The sequence below is a fragment of the Carettochelys insculpta genome, chromosome 3 (genome assembly GCF_033958435.1).
Source record: "Carettochelys insculpta isolate YL-2023 chromosome 3, ASM3395843v1, whole genome shotgun sequence".
Taxonomy (NCBI): domain Eukaryota; kingdom Metazoa; phylum Chordata; order Testudines; family Carettochelyidae; genus Carettochelys; species Carettochelys insculpta.
This window is the reverse complement of record NC_134139.1, coordinates 16,599,955-16,626,427: the sequence shown is the minus strand read 5'-3', so window position 1 is coordinate 16,626,427 and position 26,473 is coordinate 16,599,955. Positions and strand designations below refer to the sequence as shown.

Sequence of the window (26,473 nt, the reverse complement as noted above, 5' to 3'; positions counted from 1 at the left end):
ACCACCAGAGGTAATCAAGTGTGCCACGGACACTCTTCTGGAACCCCCACATGAGCTACTGTGCCTGTGCTGGAGAGAGGGAGAGGTTCCACAGGACATGCGCGACGCTAACATCATAACCTTGTATAAGAACAAAGGAGACAGAAGCGACTGCAACAATTACTGTGGAATCTCCCTCCTAAGCATCACTGGTAAACTGTTCGCTCGTGTCATCCTCGGCAGACTCCAGAAGATTGCTGAGAGGGTGTATCCTGAATCACAGTGCGGATTCCGTGCAGAGAGATCTACCGTCGACATGGTCTTCTCTCTGAGGCAGCTGCAGGAGAAATGCAGGGAGCAGAGGAAGCCACTCTATATTGCCTTCACTGACCTAATCAAGGCCTTCGACTTGGTCAGCAGGGATGGACTGTTCAAACTGCTCCACAAGATAGGATGTCCGCCATGGTTACTCAAGATGATCCAGTCTTTCCACGAAGACATGAGAGGAACCGTTCAATACGATGGCACATTATCGGATGCTTTCAGCATCAGGAGCGGTGTCAAACAAGGATGCGTCCTTGCTCTGACACTGCTCGGGATCTTCTTCGCACTCCTCCTTAAACACACCTTTGGATCTTCAACAGAGGGCATCTTTTTGCACACTAGATCTGACGGGAAACTGTTTAATCTTGCAAGGCTGAAAGCTAAATCTAAGGTGCGGGAAGTCCTCATCAGAGAGATCCTGTTCGCAGATGACACTGCTGTCGTGTCACACACAGAAGACCAGCTTCAGAAGCTGCTGGATCAGTTCTCCAAAGCATGCAAGGACTTTGGGCTCTCCATCAGCCTAAAGAAGACAAATGTACTTGCTCAGGACGTTGCTGTTTCTCCATCAATCAGCACTGACAACTATACGTTAGAGGTCGTCCACGAGTTCGTTTACCTCGGGTCCACCATCACTGACAATCTGTCCTTGGAGACTGAGCTAAATAGGAGGATCAGTAAAGCAGCCACAACTCTGTCCAGACTCAACAAGGGAGTGTGGAATAACAACAAGCTGTACACTCATACCAAAATGCAAGTCTACAGAGCCTGCATCCTCAGCACCCTCCTTTACGGCAGCGAGACTTGGACCCTGTACTCCCGCCAGGAAAAGAGGCTGAACGTCTTCCACTTATGCTGTCTCAGGAGCATCCTTGGAATATCATGGAAGGACAGAGTGTCCAACAGTACTGTCCTTGAGCAAGCTGGCATCCCAACTATGCACACCCTCTTCAGGCAGCGGCGGCTCCGCTGGCTTGGCCACGTCCACAGGATGAATGATGGAAGGATCCCAAAAGACGTCCTGTATGGCGATCTAGCCTCTGGCAAAAGACCTCCCGGACGCCCCCAACTGCACTACAAAGATGTTTGCAAGAGAGACCTCAGGGAAGTAGACATCAAGCCAGACAGCTGGGAAGAGCTGGGAGACAATTGCAGCAGATGGAGGCAGGAACTATACAAGGGCCTTCAGAAGGGTGAGTTGGGGATCACACAGCTAGCAAAGGAGAAGCGAGCCCACAGAAAGTATAGCAAGGTCCTGCCAGACACCCATTACGTATGCAACAGATGCAGCAAGGACTGTCACTCTCGTGTGGGTCTTCATAGTCACAGCCGACACTGCAAACGAGGATGCCAAATGGAACTACGAAGGGCGCGATTCATAGTCTACGTAGACTGAAGGATGCTACTACTACTGTGCCTTAAATATTGAGTCTGTTCTGGTATGGCTATGGTCTGAAGAAGTGGGTCTGTCCACAAAAGCTCACCTAATAAATTATTTTGCTAGTCTTTACAGTGCTACTTGACTGCTTTTTGTTTTAACTATATCACTGTGTCAACAGCACGCACACAATGAATAAATATTGGAAGCATTGTCTTCGGGAAATAAAAGGGGAATCAATTACATATGTATGCACATACATACATACCTACCTACCTACATACTCAATGGCAAATGATGCTTGAGAAGCGTATAGGTATAAATCCACCCTCTGTTGCTTAGTGCTCACCCCATTCAATATGTAACTTAAATACAGAATTTGATCCCTGCTGTAGAATTGATGGGAGATTTCCAAAAGCCTAGAGAGCGGCTAGCTGTCTCTATTCAATTCTGTAGAACTTGGTCTACCTGTGCCCCCTCCTTTCGGAGGGGGCATGTTAACGAGGTACTTTGAAAGATGCTAATGAGGTGCTGACATGAATATGCAGTACCTCATTAGGTTAATGGCAGCTGCACCTGATTCGAAAGTGCCGCTTTCAGAAATCACACCACCCATGTAGATAGGGGCCTTTTGAATGGACTGGCTGACTTCAAAAGCCCCTTCTTCCTAAAACCAAATAGGAAGAAGGGGCTTTCAAACTCAGGCAGTCCTTTCAAAAGGCTCCCATCTACACAGGCAGCATGCACACTGAAAGCGGCACTTTTGAATCATGTGTGGCTGCCATTACGCTTGTGAGGTGCTGCATATTCATGTTAGTGCCTCATTAGCATATTCTGAAGTGCCTCATTAACATGCCCCCTCCAAAAGGAGGGGACATGTGTAGACCCAGTTTATGTTTTCAGAGTAATTTCCCGTGCTGCTCTGGTAGTAGGAAACAGCAATAGAGAGAATAGATGGGCAACAACTTCCCCAACCAGCTGAACCTGAGTTAGGTTTGCAAATATATCAGTCATCTCAGTGCATCCTCTTATTCCTGTTCACTCCAGAATCAATTAGCTGATATAGGGTTTGACCTGGTTTTTGCTACTGGTCAGCCTCACTCTTTGCACATACACATTAAAATGTAGCTCCACCCAATGAAGGTTGCCCACCATACTAAATTAATAACACCACCTCTGCTAGGAAGGTCATGGTTAAGTGGATGGAGCTAGGTTGAAGCAGTCCATGTAGACATGGCATTGCTTACACTGTCTGTTGCTGCCTTCAAACTGTTCTGGCTGTCAGTCCCACTGTGCCAATTAATTAAATCAGTTTAGAAACTGATTGCATTTTGGTGCAACCGTTATGCATGTGATTTAAAAGTGCCTTATACTGATTTAATTTACGGACTTACAAACCTACCTAAGAGAGTCCTCTCAAGTAGGATGCACTGATTTAAGTAAATCTGGTTCTAAATAGATTCAGTTAACTTGGTACAACTTTAGTCTGGACATAAAGCCTGTAACGGTTTTGAAGAACTGGGATCTAGTACCTCTAATTCAGAAAAGTTTCTAGCATGTGCATACCTGTTCAGCAAAACATTTAGGTCAGCGCATGCTTCACTACGTTCCAGTGGGATTTCAACAGATACTTAAAACACGAGCTTAGGTTCTTTGCTGAACAGGGATGGACTGCTGAACTCAGGCTAGAGGAATAAACACTAACCTAAGCCAGCTAACTAACATTACTAAGCACTAACATTCACTGTATTCCTGTTGGAAGGTCACATAACCTCTTTGTTTGGTTTCCCCATCTATAAAAAGGGGATAATCTCTACCTCACAAGGTTCCTGGTAGAGTTAATTAGCTAATGCTTGCAGAGTGCTTTGAACACATATTGTAAAGCAGTGAAGGCATTATTAAACACCTCCAGAATATGTATCCTCCTGTGGGGCATCCACGTACAGATGAGATTCTTACATTTTGTTTAATTATAGTTAAGATATATTTTAGATCTGACATGAGGAGAAAGAGGCTGGGAAATTTAAAGTGTGGCCTAAATTAAACATATAAGAGCTTTATTACTTTTCAGGCTAACAATAAATGTACACCTATTAAAGATATTTTATTACTCCTCGGTATTAAAATATTATATCACAATAAGCAAAGGTGTGGAAAAAAGCCCACAACCAATAAATGACTGTGCTTATAAACTTAACATTTATATAATAAGCAGTGTTTGATCATATTACGAGTATTTAAGAATCTTGTAAAACATGACTATACACCTGTTAACAACAGCTCGTATTAAGATAATGACTGTAAAAACGGGTTTCAATTATGACTGATCATGAAACAATCCCATAATTCAAAGTCCACTTGGCTCTACAAGTATCTTAAAGAAGGTTTCAGTTTTCTTCCTATTCTCAGCAAGTATTTAGCATCCTCATTAAAAGTGAAAAGGGCGAGAGGAGAAAGGCATTTCTTCATTTCTAAGTGAAGCTTTCTGCCATTATGAACCTTTCTGTGTACTGCCCAAGCATACCTATGCTAAGATTATTCCCAGGGAAGAGGTGGGAGGTGCCATAAGCACAGTAGTTTCATGGTGTCCTTGCCATAATATGATTATTCAGTGCAACCCTATATATCATCCTAAACAATGATTTCAGCATATACTGTATATGGTTAATACAGAGTATTGGTATCAGCATAAATTCCACTCTGAAGGACAGGACAGTGCGGAATTCAATCCGAAAAAAATTACATGTTATAGGGTCTGTTACAGTATGGAAACTTGCTCAAAGGGTGCCTGTTTCTCTCAATTTATATATAAAAGAGAACTCTACATCATTGGAGAGAAAAAGCATATAAGGAAGAAAGAAGTTTGTGTACACGGATTAGTCTTTTGCTTGGGACAATGTTTATCTAAAGCCATATTTTCACCATCAAACTGAATCTTTCTGCTGAAGAGAAAATGGCCTAAGAAATATTTAACAGGCTATTAGCCAATGAAGTCCCAGAGCATATACCATTTTTAGCTCGTGCACTGCCTAATTAAAACAGAGAATCCTTATGCCCAATATATGCAGCAGAAAAGGACAAGGGAACTGAGGTAGTGAGAAGAACAAATGCATTTCCCCCAGCATCCTCTAATTTTAAAAATATTGTGGTCTTTAGCTTCAGAGGCAACCATAACACATTACTCATACGCACAGTTACACTCAGCCTGATGTCTGTGCCACGAGGCTACTTACACTTCTGATTCGATTCCTAACTTCAGAAGATCCTGATGGAAATGTACATGATTATATTAATTTTGAAATACAAATTGAGAGCTCTAAAATAGCTCTCAATTCAGTTGTTTAAAGTCCAGCTTCAGTCTAATATTGACAACTCTATACCAACTCCTTGTGCACACCACCCACTCCTATACAGTAACATGACCTACCTTACAGTGTAATACAGAATGCTACCTTGCAGCAAGAGGAGTTGGAGGCATTTCTGAACTGGGTAGAAGCTTTTAGTAAATGTGTGTGGCATGTGACGTAAGATGGTAGCACTTGGATCAGATTGAAAAATTCATCTCTTAAGAGCTGTATTCTGGGCTGTCTGCAGGGGAAATTTTCAAATAAACCAAGGAAGATATGTGCCCAACACCCACGTCTGCAACCATTTGTGCCTTTGCAAAAATCTTCCCTTCAGATCCTGTGTGATCTTAGTTACTCACATTATTTAAAACTCCTGTGCTCAGATGGGCACCCATTAACAACTCTAAGAAAATAAATAATTATGCATGGGAGAGAAATAGAATGAGGAGCTGGCAATCTTCTTTTTCTGAGAATATACATCTGTCTGAAAAACCATGTGTACTGCTGACCATACAAGAATATCACTACTATGGGAATGAAGCCTATCTCCAGCCAGAAACAAAGAATAGCTGTTCCACCCCTTTGTTATTTTGGTTCTCATATTATATATTACACTAGAACCTCCTTAATCCAGCAAATTTGGGAAATAGTCTATGCCAGATTATGGCATTTACTGGGCCATGGGTATTCATGTATGCTCTGTTTTGAAGATGAAAATAAAAACCATTTTGCAAAGAAATGAATTTTTATTTCACCTGTAACAGACAGAAATACACGCATAGCTGGCACCCATAGGCACAAATGGCCCTATGCTCCCCGCTGCTTGTAGGCACTGGGCCCCACCACCATTGCTATTGAGCAGCAGAGGAAAAGCCTCCAGACAAATGCTTCATTGTGCTGCCATTCCTGCCCCAGTTAGGAGGCGGGGGAGAGGAAGTAGTAGTGTGCAGAGACCCTCCTTCCTCCCCCTGCCAGGGTTCAAATACTGGGTGCTCCCCAATTAGAGGCTAAACTGATTTGAAGCAAATTATATCTGTATTATATAGTGACCCCAAGAATGAACTTCTAGGTTGCATCCATAGAAATACGATAAAAACATTATAAGCCAAGAAGCATTTCCTGTTCTATGAAAGTATTACAAGGGTAAACAAAATGGATTTATTATTTCACAATACTTCTTCCGATTTGGTTAACAATTTTAAAACATCACAGACAGAATAAAGGAGTATGCTGTAGAAAGAAGATAATCTTATAGAACAGAATGAACTTTTTATTTAATTAGCATCTTCATTAGCTAGCTGAACAGAACAAGAAAGCTGAAAAAGGTTGACAAACTTATTTTCAGTATCATGCTTCTCTTAAATGACTCAGAGTATTATAAAGCTTTATCATCAATCCAAAAATGAATTCGAAGAGTATCTTTTGAAATTGGAGTGGGCAGGAGGAGTTATCACCTCTTCAATGCATAGCTGTGCAAGAATGAGAAATACAAGGATCATGTAGGAAACAAGTTAATAGCACAAAATAGGGATTTTTGGATAATAAAATATCATCTCTCTTGATCAATCACATAGACTTTACTCACAAGTTCTCAAGTATACTCTGGTGACTACTGAAAAGGATATTCTTAACATTCTCCTCAGCACGTGAAATCTAAACACTTATCTCCTTATCCTACCAGTAACACATTTCAACAGCCACTTCAAACTCAGAGCCACTACAGTACATATCATTTTCCAAAACATGTAGCTGTTTATTTTGGAACCCATTCTCTTCCTATTTCAGATGACTGCTTAACAAACAGTAGCACTGTGTTAATTCATTATCTTTGATTCTTATAAAACTCAACTGAGCAACATGTTCAGTCACTACACTTTGCCAACATGGATATAAAGCCAGCAGCTTGCCTGTGATCTTAATGCTTTAATCAACACAAACAATTGCTGTTTGTTAGAAGACAGGACTACACTGAATATACTCATGCCAAGTACTAAATCTATAGCAGACTCTTTCGTCAAACCGAATTCTTTTAATGGCGCTTTCTCTTCTACTAAAGAGCAGTTAAGACAGCCAATGCTTTTTTTGGCCCTTAGGGCCTCAACTGTTATAACCTACATCCTTCTGGTGAAGGACCAGATAGAAATATGATTGCCTTCCAAATCAATTAAGCCACTCCTTAACTACACAGAACACCTGTTGCTGTGTGACATTAGGCACTTCTTTTTTTCCCTTCTCCACCAGCCAGCCAACCCATGGAGTAAGTGTGCTGTGTATACAGCATTCCGTGACCATCTCAGCCCAGGATAACAGACTTGGAATCAATGCAAAACTCCCACAAACACAGTACAGCACTTCCATTTACCTAAGTTGACCAGTGAAGTTCTTTTTAATTACCACAGAAATTAAGGATTTTGTCGCCATTTTCTGGGGCCTGTACTGTATCCGTTTTAAAGCACATTAAATGGTATTTCTTGGATATAATTTTAACCCACATGTACTTTTCTTTTGGAGTGTGATGCCAAATATAAATGGAAAGTTTGGAGAACTAAAACAGCTTTTAAAACAGATCACTTGATTTTCAGTGCCTCAACACTAATCAAGAGAGGAGGTAAAAAAATACAAAGTTAAAAATCACTTTCTTCATGAGTTCTTTGGCAAAAGCAACCTCTGTCCAGAAATAAGATCAGCAAAAACATTAGGGGAGGGAGAAAGGGAAGAACTATAATCTCTCCTTCCTAGCCGTTGAGACCAGGATTACACTGTCCCTATAACCTTACTATCATTTCTGTTTTCTTTGGAATAAAACGTATGTTTAATGGTTTTAGCCACAGAACAAGGTTTAACTACACTTGCTTACTGATAATATAATATATTCCAAAAACAAAAAAAATCCAAACCTACAAATCGAAACAGGGGTCAAGACATTACATCAATTTTAAATGTCCCAATTATCACACTAAGTACTCTCGTGGTGGAGGATGGCCTTCAAATGAGCATATCAATTATTTACCTCACTTTAAGATGATTTTACTCTGCCAGACTGAGCAGCTGAATCAGGTGACCACTGGGGGTGCCAGGCTTTGGAAGGCGGCTTTTGTTATTAGTGACAAAAGGGAAAACAGAATGTTTATTCATTTCTCACTAACCTCCCAGAATGTTCTGGACCTTTGTAGAGTATCATGGAATCTTTCACACTTTGAGAACTATATTTTCCCTGAACCTCCCAGAATAGGGTCAGCCATGCCCTCACAGGCATATAAGGGGCAGGGTGTCATTAGTCGGCCAATGAGGCAGAAGAAGAAAGGGAAGTAAGAATCCAGTGGCAATATCATGAGCCTTGTTTTACTCCGTAATTGTGAAAGTATACTTGTGGTTTTAAGATCTGAAGAATGTAAAGTAGTGATTAATAAATGACATGCTTAATGAGATGCCACCAACCCCCTCCATCTAAACAATATAAATGAAATACAGTTCTTTCCTTTTGCTATGCTTAACACAGTGTTTGATGACTTCTAACTCTATAGCACAGATTTTTTCTCTCCCTGACAGAAAATAAATGATAGCCTTGAAGAAGGCTTCAGGAGCTCAGTATACAAAGAGAAAAGCTCAACTGCAATCTAGTTTGCAGCAAAGGGCAAATTGGTTGGGAAAATTCCTGAAACGGGACAACCCAGACCGGGTTTTAGGCAACAGTGATGATCCTAGTATGGAAAAAATGGAGGGACACATCATATATGATGGAAATCCTACTACTAAGGAATTAGCAGATTTACCTGAAGATAAGGAATGGAAATGTGAGTGAAAAGATGCAGAAGTAGCAGATTTTCTGGCAGAGTAAAGGAGACAGATGATAAAAAAAGAATGTTGCTCGCATGGAAAGGAGGATAAATAATGACACAGAAAAATCTGGATTCCATGAAACAGAGAGAAAAAAAGATGAATCTGCCTAGCACAATGACATAAAGAGCAGTGAGAAAAACAAAAGAACCACAGATTGCTATATCCCATCCTGCTTTATGGGCAACAATCCTGAACTTTGCCAATTTTGACTGTACAATTTGAATAGGCAAAATTAAAGCATATAACATTTCCAGTAAATGAGCAGAAGTGATACTACTCAAAGTCAGACCATAATAGAATGCTCAACAATGGCGAGAAAGTGAATTGGTGCTAACTAGTTTACTTGAAATCAACTGACAAAGTGCTATGTATTTGTTGCAAAATATCTGACGTGAAGATCAAATCATTGCTTGCACTATCTGGGTACAATTACTGGCATAACATAGCTGATTTTCTGAAGCAACATGAAAAGACAGCTGGCCATTTTACAGACTACTGCAAATGGATGGTGGTTGAATAAATGGAGAAAAACCAGCACATTATTAAAGTTGAAATCCAGCATTGTAAAAATGTGCTCAAGCATCTGATCTCAATTACCCTGTCCCTGAAAAGAATAATTTGGCTTTCTGGGGCTCCTTGGATATGTAGTTCACTGAACATAATGGTAATTTCCTCAGTTTGGTAGAGCTCCTTGGGAAATATGATGTCATGCATGAGTATCTACATCCAGCTGTTTGTAAAGAAGTTAGGGGCCATTATTACAAAAAAACAATTCATAATGAAATGATAGCCCTTAAGGCAAGGAAGGTGCTTGATAACATACTGGTGAAGCTTGGTTAAAGGAAGTACTACACTGTAATAACAGACTGCAGTCCCCAAATTAGTCACAGTGAAAAGATGCCATTTACAGTAAAATGTGATGACAAGGAGGATGGTTGGATCCAAATGAAGAAACACTATGTATCTGTTTCTGATCTGTGGATGACTCTACTGCAACAGGCCTAACAGTGCTGTTTATAAATGCTTTCAATGAGACTAAAATAAAGCTTCAGGACCACTGCAGCCCATGATACAACAACAGCTTAACTATGAAGGGAAGAAACACTGATAACCCTACAAAGATCCTTCTGTTGAGTCAAAAAGCTTTCTCTGTGTGTGTTGTGATTACCATTCCCTCAGTCTGGTTGTGCCTGATTCAGCACCTTCTTAAGATTCAGTTTCTCTCTTCTGAGTACTGCAAAGGATAGACATCCTCTTTTCAACATCAACTGTCAAGCGCAAGTTACTCATGGAGAGGGCTACAAATCTGACCATGAAGCCAGTAAAAGACACAGAGAGTCACAATGAATGTGTTAGGCCAGCAAGGCGCCAAGTGACTAAGATTTATAACTGGTGCTGTCAAGTAAAGCTGAGGCTGGAATCAGACACAAAGCCTGGCAAACCAGTTCACTGACTTCCAACTTCTCATCTAAGCTATGATTTAGAACAATATCCTCTTCCAAGGCAATACTGTAAATAAGACATTAGAAACCTAAAAGTACCTAAAAGAGGGTTACAAAGAGGAGGGAGAAAAATTGTTCTCCTTGGCCTCTGAGGATAGGACAAGGAGCAATGGGCTTAAACTGCAGCAAGGGAGGTTTAGGTTGGACGTTAGGAAAATCTTCCTAACTGTCAGAGTGGTTAAACATGGGAATAAACTGCCTAGGGAGGCTGTGGAATCTCCATCACTGGAGATATTTATGAGCAGGTTAGATAGATGTCTATTGGAAATTGTCAAGATGGTGCTTGGTACTGCTGTAAGAGCAGGGGACTGGTCTTGATGACCTCTCGAGATCCCTTCCAGTTCTAGTGTTCTATGATTCTGTAATTCTAACTCAGTCACTGGACATTGCAACCATTACTACTTCATGGAGAAGCTTCCAAGATTTCAGTGTGGCTAACAGACAGTGGATTTGAAGACACCATCATGGCTACCAAACAATGGTGGAAAACTTAAAGAGCTGGCCCATCTTCATGGAAACTTATATTCAATGGAATAATAGATAGCTTGATTATGAGGGCAGAGACAAGATAATGGGAAGCTTGCAAAAAAATTCTACTGAGACTATTTTTGTTTGCTTGTTGATGTGAATCAAGTGTCCGCTGAAGAAATATTTGGACAAAGGAAGCACCATGAAAAGATCTGAGGGCTTTGTATGACCCCAAAACTAAAGAACTAGGGTTAACATTCTAAGGCAGACACCTGCTTTAACTCTGTTTAATACTGTCCACCAAATGCTAGTGCATGGTTCAGTTTCTTCATATTAGTATATTTTAATTATATATAAAAAGTTTCTGTAAAAATTATAGGATATTATTTTATTTCCTTATATATGGCATGAATAAATACAGATTTACAGATCCTACCATGCAAATTTATGGTCTTATATGACAGGGACAAATAGTGCATGCATGCTTCTCCTGGGGCACCATTTGATCTAGGATAAGACTTGATGCCAAAGCACAAGATAAAGACCTCAACAGAAATAAGCATTGGACTAAAAGTAAAAAAACAATTAAGAACACAGATTCACTATAATAAAACCATCTAAAAATACTAGAACAAACGGCATTTCTTTAATCAGACCACACAAAGACTGAAAATTCTCTCTGCTTTTCAGACGTTCTCCTTCAATGTAGTTCTGCTCTCCAGCAATTCCTAAGATGGCAATTAAACAAGCACTGTAAAATTTTTAACATACTTCTAATACTGCATTATTTGGAGATGGATTCTGTTTCAAAACAAATGAAATGATGAATACGACTACCACAAACAATACAGACCACAGTCATGGGACAAACTGTTTTGATGCCCACCAGCTCAGCGATTTTAGGCAAAACTGACTTCTGTGTGTTGTATAGAAAATAAGACAGTCTGAAAACGCACAGGCATGTACTTAATTTTATGGAAACAAGCAGACCTGAGGAGATCAAGCAATCCTTAGGGTCTAGTGGTTGAACCTCTCTATTCTGGTACCCTCAGGACATGACCAGTGCCGAATGACAGAATTTGCCAGATCTTGGGAGGTCAATATTGTCTATCAGCATTACCAACATTTCCACTGCTTACTGGGATCTTGCATTATAGAAGGATGAAAAGGCATTGTATATTTAGCTACACTCATGTAACGCTGACAGACCTAGGTTGCCGGCACCAGGGATAGAACCTGCGAGGGTCTAAAGCCCTGCGCTCTGCCATGTGAGATAAAGGCCAGCTTGCAAAAAATATGGAACGCTTCATGAATTTGCGTGTCATCCTTGCGCAGGGGCCATGCTAATCTTCTCTTACTGGGATCTCAGAAGGCAGTTAGGAGTAAATCACAGCTAAATAACCGCACAGAACATTGAGAGCCAGGACTGGTGGTTTTAAACAAACTTTATGAAACCACAGGAAACTTGGCCACGCCCATGATAAGTAGTTGTCTGGCTAACTAAAATCATGCTGGATTACGGATGTTGCTGGATGAAAGAGTACTGGATTAGAGAAATTCAACCTGTAGCTGAGTGTGCTATGTTAAGCACATGGCTACGTGTTTGCACAAGACCTTAATTCTCTCTCAAACTTAAACTGTCAACTTGTAGGTACACAGATAATGACAAGAATTGTCCAGTAAGAATTGTATGATCAGATCTCATGAAAGAAGGTGTTTCTATGTGTGAGTTTTCAGGAATTGCCACCTTATGCCTTATGAGTTCAACTGAAGCATTAAAAACCTACCTTAAAAAGTGTCACAGTGATTTCAATGTTTTCTGGAACAGGCCACACCACCACACCACGGTATGGATTTTTGATTCCAGGTTGCCAGCTATGGGCCTAAAAGATGAAAAGAAACAATAATTTCCACCATTCCATCATAAAAGGCATGTGCCAGCTCCCCTGGAAGTTAGCTTGTGCATGCATGCATGTGTACTGATGATTAGCTCCAAACAAACAAAAACCCTGCTTTCCTAAATTTACTACTCTATTAAATACAGCAAGACAAACTACTGAGACCAAAACAAAAAAGCAGTCAAGTAGCACTTTAAAGACTAACAAAATAATTTATTAGGTGAGCTTTTCTGAGACAGACCCACTTCTTCAGACCATAGCCAGACCAGAACAGACTCAATATTTAAGGCACAGAGAACCAAAACTAGTAATCAAGGTTGACAAATCAGAAAAAAATTATCAAGGTGAGCAATTCAGAGAGTAGAGGGGCAGAAGGGGAGGGGGGGAGTCAAGAATTAGATTAAGCTAAGTATGCAAAAGAGTCCCTATGATGACCCAGAAAATTCACATCCTGGTTTAAGTGATGTGTTAATGTATCCAATTTGAATATAAAAGAGAGTTAGAACTGTTGAATTGTTGAACAGTCTTGAAAGAGAGGCTGCTGAACTCTTTTATATTCAAACTGGAAAACTGGACACATTAACAAGTGGTTTGAACCGGAATGTGAATTTTCTGGGTCATTATAGGTGCTCTTTTGCATAGTTGGTTTAATCTAATTCTTGACTCCCCCGCGCCACCTTCTGCCCCTCTACTCCCTGATTTGCTCACCTTGATAATTTTTTTTCTGATTTGTCAACCTTGATTACTATTTTTGGTTCTCTGTACTTTAAATATTGAGTCTGTTCTGGTATAGCTATGGTCTGAAGAAGTGTGTCTGTCCCATGAAATCTCACCTAATAAATTACTTTGTTAGTCTTTAAAGTGCTACTTGACAGCTTTTTTTTGTTTTGATAGTATAGACTAGCACGGCTTTCTCTTTGTTACTACTGAGAACAAAAGGAACTCACACCATTAATGGGAGTTAGGCAGTCACACAAGGTTCATTCTAGCCAGGTGCTGAGTATTCTGCCCCCGAGCCTGCAAAGTAATTAAGCACAGTACCTATATCTGGGCCAGAAAATTGAATACCCTGTAGGTACTAGTTCACAAAATGATGACCACAGACCTTCTGGAGTATGTTTCAGACTGTGGAGCGTTTTCCTTTAAATAATTAAGAGCAGCTCTTGTGCACTCTCAGTATCCATATTCAGGTTTTAATACCAGGGATTTCTTTGTTTTATTTGAAAAAAAATGAAGCACCAATTTATGGGATGGACTAAATGTCACTGACCCATTTAAACTTTCAAAGAACTAACACATAGGTACCTATAACTAAACAAGAAGTGACCAGGGATAAAATAAACTTAAAAAGAAACTAACTCTAAAGACCTGAGTAAATCATTCCAAAATGTGGAGCTGCATATTTTCCATTAAAACAGCTAACACAATGAAGTAAGTGTGAGTTGCAGAATCTTGTTCAGTTAGTATGAAGGAAAACATTACAGGACTATGGGAACATAAATGAGTACATACTAATGAAAGGGGGAAACTGAGCAGCATGGTTGTTTCAAATGACCTTTTTTTCTTATTCTGAGAAAGTTACAAACATAGTTATTTGTGGCAAATTAATTGAGCTTTTAAATTCTACACTATTAACATTCATTTTAATTATATGATTTTTGCAACACTCAACACTTCAATGTATGATTTTTTATAGTAACGTTATTACTGGCATAACGCTAATGTAACTTGAATCCATGGTATACTAAACTCAAACATAATTATCCTGGTTATAACATATTTGGAGATAGGATGGTGTTACTAAGAGTATACACTGGTTTTGCTATAGTGGCATGGCCATTTTTACCATGTCAGCAAACAGCATTTTTAATTCACCACTGCTGTGCTTTGTAAACAGGGCTTCATCTCACATGATAATCACACAATTAGCAGCCCTGTCAAGCATTCATGTAGCCTGCCCTTAGATATGTTTTTCTTTTTCTTTTTTTGGTGGTCACTTGATAATGAATAGGACATCTGCATGTCACCCTCCTATTTGTGAGTCCATCGATGGCTGATCAGCCCAAATCTGGAGACGCAGATCCTACCACATATCCTCACACATTCATCTTTCCTATTTTTAAAAAAAAAAAAAAATAATCAAACCAGCAGGCATGCAGCACTTTAAACACTAACAAAATAACTTATTAGGTGATGAACTTTTGTGGGACAGACCCACTTCTTCAGACCAATAGCATTTCCAGTGTAGACTGATAGTTATATAGCACAGAGGTCCAAAAAAAAAAAATAAAAACTGCCAAATCAGACACATGGAACTAATGGAGTTGGGGGGGGCGGGAAAGATATTAAATGTCTTGCCTGAGATTGTTACGGATACCAAAGGAAAGGAAACAGTCCTTGTAATGCATGAGATAATTGCTGTCTCTATTGAGACTAGGTGTTAAAAAATTGAATTTGAGCATGAACTCCAGTTCACATACCACCCTTTGTAATCTGCTGTTTAAGCCTCTTTATTGTAGGACACATTCTCAGGTCTTTAATACAATGACCCACTCCACTGAAATGCTCATTGATAGGTTTACGTGTATTAAGATTCCTAATGTCTGCTCTGTGTCCATTCATTCTTTGGCAAAGCGTATGCCCAGTCTGTCCAATGTACATAATTTAGGGGCATTGGTGGCACGATGGCATATGTAACACTGGTTGGGGTACAGAAGACTGAGACCCTGATATTGTAATTACCGTGGTTAAGTCCAGCGATGGTAGCTCCAGAATAAATATGTGGACAAAGCTGGCAATGGCGTTTGTTGCAGGGAAAAGCTCCAGGATTAGTAGTAGTGTGGTATGGCCTGTGGTTGCTACTGAGAATTTTCATTAGGTTAGGAGGTTGTCTACAGGAGAGAACAGGCCTCTCATGTAGGCCTTCCGGAGCGTAGCCTCATGTTCTAGTATATGTTGTTGGCTTTTGATGATGTGCTGCAGGGGTTTGAGCTGGGGGCTATAGGTAATGACAAGCGGTGTTCTGTTACTGACCTTCTTGGGCCTGTCTTGAAGTGACTAGTTTCTGGCCCTGTCAATTTGTTTTTTTACTTCTCCTGGTGGGTAATTAAGTTTTATGAATGCTTGGTAGAGAGTTTGAAGTTTTTGGTCTCTGTCAGTAGGATCGGAGCAGATGCGATTGTATCTAAGGCTTGACTATAAACGATGGATTGTGTGGTGTGTGCTGGATGGAAGCTGGAAGCACGTAGGTTAAGTGTAGCAGTCAGCGGGCTTCTGGTAGAGAGTGGTATTGATCTGGCCATCAGTGATTTGTACTGTGGTGTCCAGGAAACATCCCTCTCATGTGGAATGGTCAAGGCTGAGATTGATGGTGGGGTGCAGATTGTTAAAATCTCTGTGTAATTCTTCTAGAGTCTCTCTACCATGGGTCCAAATAATAAAGATGTCATTGATGTAGTGTAGGTAAAGGAGGGGTAATAGGGGACGAGAGCTGAGGAAATGTTCTAAGTCAGCCATAAAAATATTGTCATACTGTGGGGCCATGTGGGTGCCCAAAGCAGTGCTGCTAATCTGGAGGTATAGGACCTCGGTGTTACATAACTGTCAGTCTGCAAGGGAAATGCTATTGATCTGAAGAAGTGGGTCTGCCCCACGAAAGCTCATCACCTAATAGACTATTTTGTTAATCTTTAAAGTGTTACATGATGACTGCTGGTTTGTTTTGTTAGCATACAGACTAATATGGCTACCTCTCTGTTACTATTTTCCCTATTAGAAGCAACCGTATTATAGCTCCTTTAGGCCACCAGAGGCCGCTAAGTTGCCACTAGTATGGTTGCAGCCTGTCAATCCCCTGCTGTGTGCGCAGCTCCCAGAAAGGTGGCAGCAGCTTTTAGTGGCATGTGGGAGAGACTGTTAAACTGAGGGAGATGGGGAGCGGGAGGCGGGGGGAATTGGGAGGATTCAAAATGAAGTCCTGGATGGAGCCACTGGTAAGATCCAGCTTGTTTACCATGCTGACCAAAGCCATTTATGTTTGAACATATATTTATAACATTCTGACTGCTGTCCTGCTGTTGTTATTCACTCCTACAGAATTGCTAATAGTTGCAGTTTTATCCCAAGTCTTGTGGTATTTGGTGTTTCCTGAAAGCCCCAACTACTGAAGGTATTTGGTTAGGTGAGAATCTCAACTTTCATTTAAAAAAGGAAGTTTCTGGCCCTCGTGGCTGCAAAGTAATGCTTGAAAGCCTGTCCCAAGCACACCCACAAGGTCAAGAAACCAGATGGCAAATAAAGTGAACTAAAAGCACATGTTTTAAATCCCACCAGCTTTGTCAGCCTCAGGTTTTTTGCTTTTTTTCCCCAGCCTGACCCATATTTTTGAGCCCCTGTGGTTGGCAATACTGTTCCCTTTTTCACAGTGTAAATACATTTTGTGTGTTTGTGTGTGTACACACACACACACACACACACACACACACACACGCCAAGCATTCTGTGATGCAGCAGAATCCTGTGTACAGGGGGATTTACCAGTCTTCTCTCCTTATTAGGCTAGTTGATCAAATAGTAGAAAATGGACAGTCCCAAAACAAATCAACATGCATTAGGGTTACCAGGCATGCATGTTATCCAAAGCAGAGAGTGGGAGACTGAGGCTGGGTCTACACTTGGCCTCAGCTTTGAAGGGGGCATGTTAATCAGGGCAACGGGAGGTTACTAATGAAGTGCTGCGATGAATATTCATCGCAGCACTTCATTAGGCTAATTCTCCCCTGTGGCAACTTTGAAGCGTCCAACTTTGAAGTGCCAGCATGCGTGTAGCTGCAGGCACTTCGAAGCATCCGTGCTACTTCCAAGTTTTGAGTAAAGGGACTTCCAAATAGCATTGGCACTTAGAAGTGCCCACGGCTATCTGCATGCCGGCACTTCGAAGTTTGACGCTTCAAAGTTGCTGCAGGGGAGAATTAGCCTAATGAAGTGCTGCATATTCACCGCAGCACTTCATTAGTAATCTCCCATTGCCCAATTAACATGTTCCCTTTGAAGTTGGGGGCAAGTGTAGACAAGCCCTGAATGGCCTACCTATTGAACTTTTAAAGCAAAGCTACTCCCTGATTGCAGAGGATACAGTAGATTGGTGCAGTATGGAGCTAGTCTATAGAAACTAAGCCACTCCGCATGGGACAGGGAAAAGATTGAAGTAAATAGTGAGAGAGGTATCAGAGATACCAACTGGTGCTGACCCCATGTTTGATGATGATGATGATGATACTCCCTGATTAGCTGGATGACACTGAAGACCTATTTGGCTCTGTAATATAGGACTGCACCATATAGGCAATGAGAGGCAAAGGACAGCCTAAAAAAAACGCTCTTTGGTTGGCATGGAAGGAAGCAAACTGTGCAAAATAGGAGGAGGCCCATTGGTTAACAGAGTACTTTGAGTACTTAAAATTTTCATTAAGAGTAAATAAAGCAGACTATTATTGCTCAGACTAAGGATCCCTGTTCTGAGGGAGTCTTTTGGTGGCGGGGGGAAGAGGGTTGTGCCCTTACAGATGTATCTAGACATACAGCTATAGTGATTATATTTTCATTCTCCAAAACACAGACCTTTTCTGTGACAAATGTGGAAGATTTTGCCACCTACACACTGTAAACGCCATCAATCTGCACTGTCTCCATGTTCTGGAACCTGACCAGCTGCCTCTATGTAGCAGCCAGCTGCTAGGCCAGAACTCAGGACACAGTTCCCACTACACTGTGCCTTCCAGGCTCTCTTTCCCTCCTCCACAGCCTCCTTCCCTTTCTGCATCTTTCACTGCTTCTCTGCTGCCTATCTCCAATGCAGACAGGATGGGCACAAACACTGCCACTAGCTGCTTCATTCCACCTTCATCATCCCTCCTCAAGGTAGGGAAGGAGCGAAGGCCTATACAGAGGGGTCTCTACTGTTGGCTGCCTCACTCCCTACCTTGTCACCATCAGTAATGGCAGCAGTAGCCAGGAGTACAAAGGAAAAGCTCCTCCCTGTGGGGTTGGTGCTGAGGAGAAGCTACCACACAAGGGGCCCTTATAAATAAAGCCACACTTGGGAGGAAGGGAAAGATTGCTGAAATACGTCACAAAAATACCACAGAGGTGGCAACCTGCCTCACATCACCACACTACTAGATCTGTACTACAGGCTGAACTGCTCTCATCCAGCACCCTTGGAACCTAACTGGTGATGGATGAGAGAAACTGCCGGACAACAGGAGATCAATATTGTCTAGCAGAATTACCAACACTTCCACTGAGTACCAAGCTCTCAGAAGACATTTGGGAGTAAACTACAGCTAAATAACAGCACAGAACACTGAGAGCCAGGACTGGTGGCTGTATACAAACCTTATGGGACCATGGGAAGCGTGATCACACCCATGACAAGTGGTCGTCCAGCTAACTAAAATCACGCCAGATTACGGATGTTGCCGGATGAGTGAATTCTGGAGTAGAGAGGTTCAATCTGTAGTATATATGTGAGCTGGGGTGAGGGCCAGGAATTTGTGAGACAAAAAAGAATCACAAAGCCTGGTGGTGGGCTCCATCCAAAGGAGTGGACAGTGTTGCTGGGCCCTTGGGCAAGGTTGCGGGGGGGGCTCTGCGCTCCCAGAAGGGGAGGGGCTGAGGGCAGCCAGCATTCAGTGCCACACAGGGTGCACTATGTCAGCTCCTGGACAGTTCTCAGTGCCACCAAGAGCACAACGCAATTACTTCTCCCTCCCTGCTGGCCGTAGTGTTGCTTAGTACTTGGTGCACCAGCAATGATTTAAAGCAGTATTTCTCAACTTTTTTTTTTTTTATTAAAAAAAATTATAAGTACCCCCTGATTTCTCTCACCTACCCCTAAGGCTGTGCATACCCACTGGGTGAGAAACTTGATTCTAAGGTAATCTGAGGTCTTGAAACAAGAGCCATTCAACCTTTCCAGATTACTGTTCTGTTCTCGGGAGTCAGATTTGTTTTGCATACCACCAAAGTTACACCTCACCTAAAAACTACTTACTTACGAAAACATGCAAAAATATCACAGATTACTACTCCTGAAAACTTGCTGACTTTCTACCATCATATTATCAAGTAAATGAATTTCAATAGAAATATTGTGTTTACATTTCAGGGTAAGGAATATGAAGCAGCAGAGACAAATCATTGTTTGAATGAACTTTTAGACTGTACTGACTTCAGTGGGTTTTATGTAGCCTGTTGTAAAACTAGACAAATATCTAAATGAGTTGAAATACCCCCTGGGAAAACTCAATATTCCTCTAAAAGAGATCTCTCACTTGAATGCATACATATCACCAAAGCAGCTCAGTTGGGGGAGTGTTTGGTTGAATATTCAAATGTTCCTGATTCAATCCCAGGCTTCAGCAGATGTCTTTTGGCTTAAATTGCAGAAAAGGAAGTTTAGTTTGGACATTAGGAAAAATGTCCTAGCTGCCACAGTGGTTAAGTATTGGAATAAATTGCCCACGGTGGTTGTAGAAATTTCCATCATTGGAGATATTTAAGAACAGGTTGGATAAATATCTAACAGGGATGATACAGAACCAAAAAAGCAAAAAAGCAGTGTGGCAGCACTTTAAAGATTAACAGTATAATATAGATCAGGGTTCAGCAACCATTCCAAGGTGGAGTGCTAAATTTGACCTGCTGACCTCTATGTACAGTCTGAGTGCCAGTGATACATTTTAGAGTCACTAACAGTCCTACTTCCAACAGATTCATTGAGATTAAAGTAAGACACAGAGCTTTACTGTTTAGGCTGTGATTGGTAGCATTAACTGGTCTTTTGTTAATCCACAGGCTTTGAGCAAGCTCCTGGATGCATGTTGGAGAAGGGACAGGGCTGAACTCCTGCCTCCTGGGCCACTATTGGCATGCATGCCAGGGGTTGCTTACCCCAGTAGAGATGATGGTTGGTCCTACTGTGAGGATGGGGATTGGACCTGATGACCTCTTGAGGTCCCTTCCATTTCTAGTATTCTGTGATAACCTGCTGGGGCCCAAATATTGTGCTCAGTTATGGACTGGCCTTGAAAAATATCTGATTTTGTCCATAATTCAGATAAGGTTGCAGGGAATTGCCTGTTTGGACTACAACAGATCTGTGCAAGTCTCAACATTTATCAAATTGTTCAGTCATTATCAATATAAAGCAGATGTTCCACATGGAGTACATAGGAATGTATTGGTTTCGCAGAACAGGTCAGAAAATATTTGAGCAAATACTCATACTGCAGCTAAAAAGAAGCTCACTTCCTATTTACTAGTGAATGGTGCAGGGGAACACCACAGCTCTTGGGAGAAAAACTAACACATGTGCTTTGCTGCAATGTTCTATACCTGAAGACAAAAAAGAGTAGGTTGAAGAAGACTCCAGCTGGCTCAAAATGTAGTAGCTCATTTATTAAACAAACACAGGATGGTTCCTCTGGCAGTTACCCTCAGTGTGCCAGGTCCTGGCTATCTCAGTGACTGCCACTCTCCCTGAAACCAAACATGGCAGATGCAGTGAACAAGAAGCCTGCCAGTTTTCTTAGGGGCAAGCCCTCGACTTTGGAACTCTTGCCAGGTATCAGGGTGGCCACAAAAGGTACACCACCTTTGGAGCAAAACAAAAAAAATGTTTCCAAAATTGCAATCAAACATTCACAAGCATGACTTCGGTGTGACACAGCAGAACCTAGAACCCCCACTCAGCATTTTAACAAGCACCTACCTCTTTCTTAAAAAATAAACAAGAACAAACAAACGTGTCCTAACGTAATACAAGGCAGGCGGAGATGACAGACATTCAGATCAATTTCTGTTCAGAGATTATGGTTAGGGTGCATTAGATATAACAGTCTTCATAAGGCCAAATTAAAAACAACAACAAATTTTACGATGATCAAAAAGCAGGAATACTAGTCTTGTACATAAGATCAAAACACCACTGGGTAGCTCTTCATCAGTGCAGGAAGGAAGGAAGGAAGGAGGGAAGGCAGATACTTTTAGAATAGGAGTGTCCAACTTGTGGCCTTTGAGATTCTAACTATAGCAAACAAGGGAGCGATTTATGTTCGATCATGAATTGAAAATACATTCCATAAGTCATGCTCTGCAATTTTTCCAACACAAGTGTTTGGTTCAGCCTCAATGTCTCTTCTCTCCCAAAACGTGTCTCACCACTTCTGCTGCAGTCCCAGGAGTATTTCTGCTGGGAGCCAGCAATGCTCTGTGCAGCTGTTTTTCCTTCTCTGCTGCAGCTGCTCAGCAGCACCTTGCTGGCTGCCTAATGTACTGCAAAGGAGGAAGAAAAGAACAGCACTAGCTGGGTGGGGTCTATTGCTTACTTCAATGCCAGTCTACAGGAATCCTAAGGAGAAAAGGGAAGGAGCCTGACTGGCTGTGCCTGAACATAGGGGAGCTGTTTTTTCCTAAGGACTTCCCTTTTTTACAGGGTCATCAAGGACACCATGGGGGAGGGAGGGGGAGCAGAAAACCAACAATCAATTACAGCATGCTGATTCTCTGGTCCAGCACCTATGCAGCAGAGAGCAGTCTGAGTAGTGCTTCAACTTGCACCAGCTGGCAGGAGTTCCACAGGAGCTATGTACCCACCATTCTGGGGATACCTAGAGCAGGAGTGCACAAAGTGGAGGGGGCGTGAAATTTCTTAAGGGGGGTGCAAATGATCAGCTGCTGGGTCACAAGCTCATCAATTTAAAATGTTGAAATGTTGAAATCATTACTGTTCTGTATACATGTATCCACATTTACATTTACAATTTTTTTTTTTACATTTTACGTAGATATTTTCTTTCACATGTCAAAAGGGATTTTTTTTCAGATAACCAAAATTTCCATGGGCTTGGATTACAGGATGGGGGTCCTGCTAATTGCAGGGATGAAAAGTGGGGCCCAAAATAAAAGTTTGCTCCCCTCACCTAGAACACAGCACACGAGCCATTTCTTCTCCCTGCCCCCTGTACATGCCCCTCAACACAGAGGGCTATGGGAAGGGAGGCACAGGACCTGGCTGTGGGAGCTGAGTGTGTGTTGAGGGCTTCCACTCACCAGAGGAATCCCAAACAGGTGATTTAAAGCATCCACTAGTTTTGGGTGCCCAACTTGAGATGCCTATAGGCTGATTTTTTCACAGCACTTTAGCATTTGTATAGCACTACATGGCTACATCTACACTTAGTAAAAACTTCGAAATGGACATGCTAATGGCCAGATTGAAGAATACTAATGAGGTGCTGAAAAGCATATTCAGCACCTCATAGCATGCTGGCGACCATGTGTGAGCCGATGCCCAGGTGCCAGCTAAGGGTCTGGTGGGGCAAAAGGGGGTGATGCCACACCAGCAGCTACGCTAAGCAGCCAGGGCAGGCTGGGTTCTTTGGTTTGTGTTTAGTTCGGGAACAGCAGCAAGAGGAAAATTACACTTAGAGAGGCTTTAACAGTTACTTTTTATTTTATTTATACAAAGATAGAAACAATTTAACTAAGACACATGATTAAAGTACAAGTTAGGACTTGTGGTTTTTAAAGGGGAAACAACACAATTTAACTTAAGAAAAGTTTTAGACAAACTAGCTAGCTTACACTAATACAATTAATGTGTACACAAGAAAGGCACGTTGCAGGCAACCCTGCCTCTTAGACCTGGTGGAACCAGAGTCTTTCCCTCTATTCCTATAGGAAAGAAGTGTAATACAGGTGTAATTCTTACCCCTGCCTCCTAGATCCGGTGTGACCCAGAATCTCTCTCTCAATCCCTCGGGAAGAAGTAGATACGAACCAGGCGTCCCCAGTCTTGGGAGTTAATTCCAGACCTGGCCAGCAGGTGTAGGTGATTGAAACTCAAAGGCGGGGGTGGGCTGCCAAACCCCTTTATACCCCTTTTGTCACGGAGACTTCTTCCTGGTCTCAAGTGGCCAGTCAGGAGGAATGTTTTTGAACCCAGGTTTCCCAGGGAAGGTGCAAGGCTCAATTTGCACCTATGAATTGTGGACAATTGGGCGCCTTTGGAGGTGATGGGCGGGGGTTCCCCGTTCTTCCTGGGGAAGCGATCAGACGTGTCAATCACCGAGATCAGCCAGAAGGGCGGCCATTAGCTAGCCCATTCACTGTCTGGTTTTTGTGTATAGTAGAGAGGCTGGGCGAGACAGCACACCTGCGTTCCCAGGACATCAAAGGCTACCTGTCTCCCCTGCTTATTTCTCTCTCTGTCTCTCCCAGTGGGGGGGGGGGAGAAGAAGAAAAGGCCAAATGGGGGGGTTCATGTCTGGCTACACCATGGCACTTCGAAATTGCCACATTTTGCTGCCGCGTGGCTCGTCTACACCGGTGTCTTTTTTGAAAGGACCCCACCAACTTCGAAATCCCCTTATTCCTATGAGCTTATTCCTATGACCTCATGAGCTAATGAGGCGCTGAATATGCATTTCAGCGCCTCATTAGTATTCTTCGATCTGGCTATTAGCATGGCCCTTTCGAAGTTTTTACTAAATGTAGACATGGCCCACATGTTTGAAGAGCAGTTGCAATCGATTTCAACTGCAGCCACAAGTGCATAGGACTTCTGCAAATCCAGCTCCAGATGGCTCATGTTGGGAACTTAGAAAATGAGCAACAGTCAGTGGCGCACAATGGCACACTGGTTTAAATGAGTTGACTTGCATCACATATGAGTTATGTGGGAGAGGAAGAGACAGGCTACATCTACACTATGAGAAATTTGAATTTATTAAAATCGATTTTGTAACACTGGGTTTTATAAATTTGAATAGCCTCATCTCCCCACAAAGTCAACTCCAATAGCCAAACATTGACTGTTGTAGCAGTGCATCATGGGAACCTACCCCACAGTTCTCTCATCCTCATAGCATTCTGGGTATTTTTACTGGTGCAGCATGGGGAAAAAATGCCCCGCAAGTGGTAGTGGGTATGTGATGTCATCTTCCCACATTGCTTTGTCCTCATTCCCCATGGAAAGTGAGCAGACATTTGTCCAGGAGGAAGGAAGGAAAAGTAGGGCATCAACAAAGATCACCAAATTATACGAAATCTCTTACTTCTATAATCAAAATGCTTTTTATAACTGTAGCTGTAACTGAATTATCAAAGATTTTACAAAAAGTAGCAAGTGTCTGAGTCTTCTCAACTGACCCTCTAGCCAATGTCCCCCCTTCCTGGGTTACACGTGATCCCTGAAAATAATACAGGAACAATGCAAAGCTTGAAGAAAGAGTAGATAGTAAAGGTTCTGGGGCAAAAAAAGAGAGATTTTGTGAGGCAGGGTTTTTTGCTTCCCAGTCCATTACACAGCTTTTGTGCCCTGGGATCACCAGTGTCTTCTCAATTGGCCCTCCACTCACTCTTCCCTGTGTTAAGGGGGACAAAGCTTGAAGAAAGAGGACAGAAAAGATTAGGAAAACGCCTTTGGGCTTCCCACTTCACTGCACAGAGTTGTCCAACACAGGGGATGGGGCTCGCCAAATTTCAACAAGCAGTGGTGCTCAGGTGGGAGGGCAGCCCCAACTGACTTTTAGGGTGCCGGACCCCTCATTCCATGGGGGGACAAGGTTGGGTGGACTGGAGGATGAAGGGCCAGATGACATGGTTCCTGAAAATCTTTTTGGGAAGGGGGTCTGTGGCTTGAGAGACAGCTGGGATGGTCCTCCGAGGCATTTGCAAGCCCCCGAAAATATTTTGGGGGGGGGGGTCCCTGGCTCAAGGGCAAGTTGAAGCAGTGCCCCCAGCCAGCAGCAAGCCCCAAAAATCTTAGCCACTCGGGGATACTTTCCCCCAGCAGCAGCAAGGCCCCCAAAGTATTTTTGGAGTGTAGAGGGGTGTCTGTCGCTCAAGGGCCAGTCCAAGAGGTCCTCCAGGTGACAGCAACCACCCGAAAATACTTCCTGCTCTTGGAGCCCTCACCACACACAAGCCAGGGCATGTTGCTGCCTGGCAGTGTGGTCTGCACTGAACAGCAGGGATGTTCTTTCATTGGGTCAGGTTGAGCGCAGGAAAGACCCTGACTGCATGGCACCTGCGGGAGAAGGAAGAGGTGGCCCTGTACAAATGTAAACTGCAGAAAAGAAGTTTCTTGGCCTCTCATACAAGCACAACCCCTCGAACAGCCTAGCTGCCATGTGGCACGGTGGGGCAAGGGCCAGCATCAGCACAAAAAACAAAACAAAAAAAACCCCAAGAACTCAGCTCGCAGAGACAGAACCATGAACTCTGTGTTGGGGCTATTTTTAATGGGTAGATGCACTCACAGCACTGAGAGCAACAAAGAAAGAAGTTTCTCAGCCTCTCAGACAAGCTTGATTTCACAGCTATGGGCTTTCTGGTGCCTAATTCAAATTTGTGGGCTTCTTGTTACCTAATTCCTGTGCACCTGGACAGCAGCAGAGATGGAAGTGACCAGAACAGAACACTGTGGTGCATTGTGGGATACATATGGGACACCACTGGATGCTAATGAAATCGATTCAAAGACATGGCGCTTCCACACTGGCCTTTATTCGCTCTTTTAAATTTGAACTTGATGCTGCACCTAGCAGGTACCGACAATATTATATCGATATTAGTGCTCCCTAAATCAAGCTAATGGTATTTACAATGAAGACAGTGATGTTGTAATATCGAGCTAGCTGCCTTACATTTGAATTTATCTCGTGGTGTATA

The 26,473-nt window shown here is 42.2% G+C and overlaps 1 protein-coding gene and 1 pseudogene across 5 annotated transcripts in view; both read right to left on the bottom strand.

Moving 5' to 3' along the window:
- Positions 1-26,473, bottom strand: part of EHBP1 (EH domain binding protein 1) — a 325,710-nt gene that overhangs the window by 238,211 nt on the left and 61,026 nt on the right. For all 5 annotated transcript variants that reach the window (XM_074989386.1, XM_074989385.1, XM_074989387.1 and 2 more), the window contains exon 4: positions 12,626-12,721. In XM_074989386.1, the coding sequence (XP_074845487.1) occupies positions 12,626-12,721 (96 nt within the window). The remainder of the gene's footprint in view (positions 1-12,625; positions 12,722-26,473) is intronic.
- LOC142011726 (U6 spliceosomal RNA) lies at positions 12,129-12,195 on the bottom strand (annotated as a pseudogene).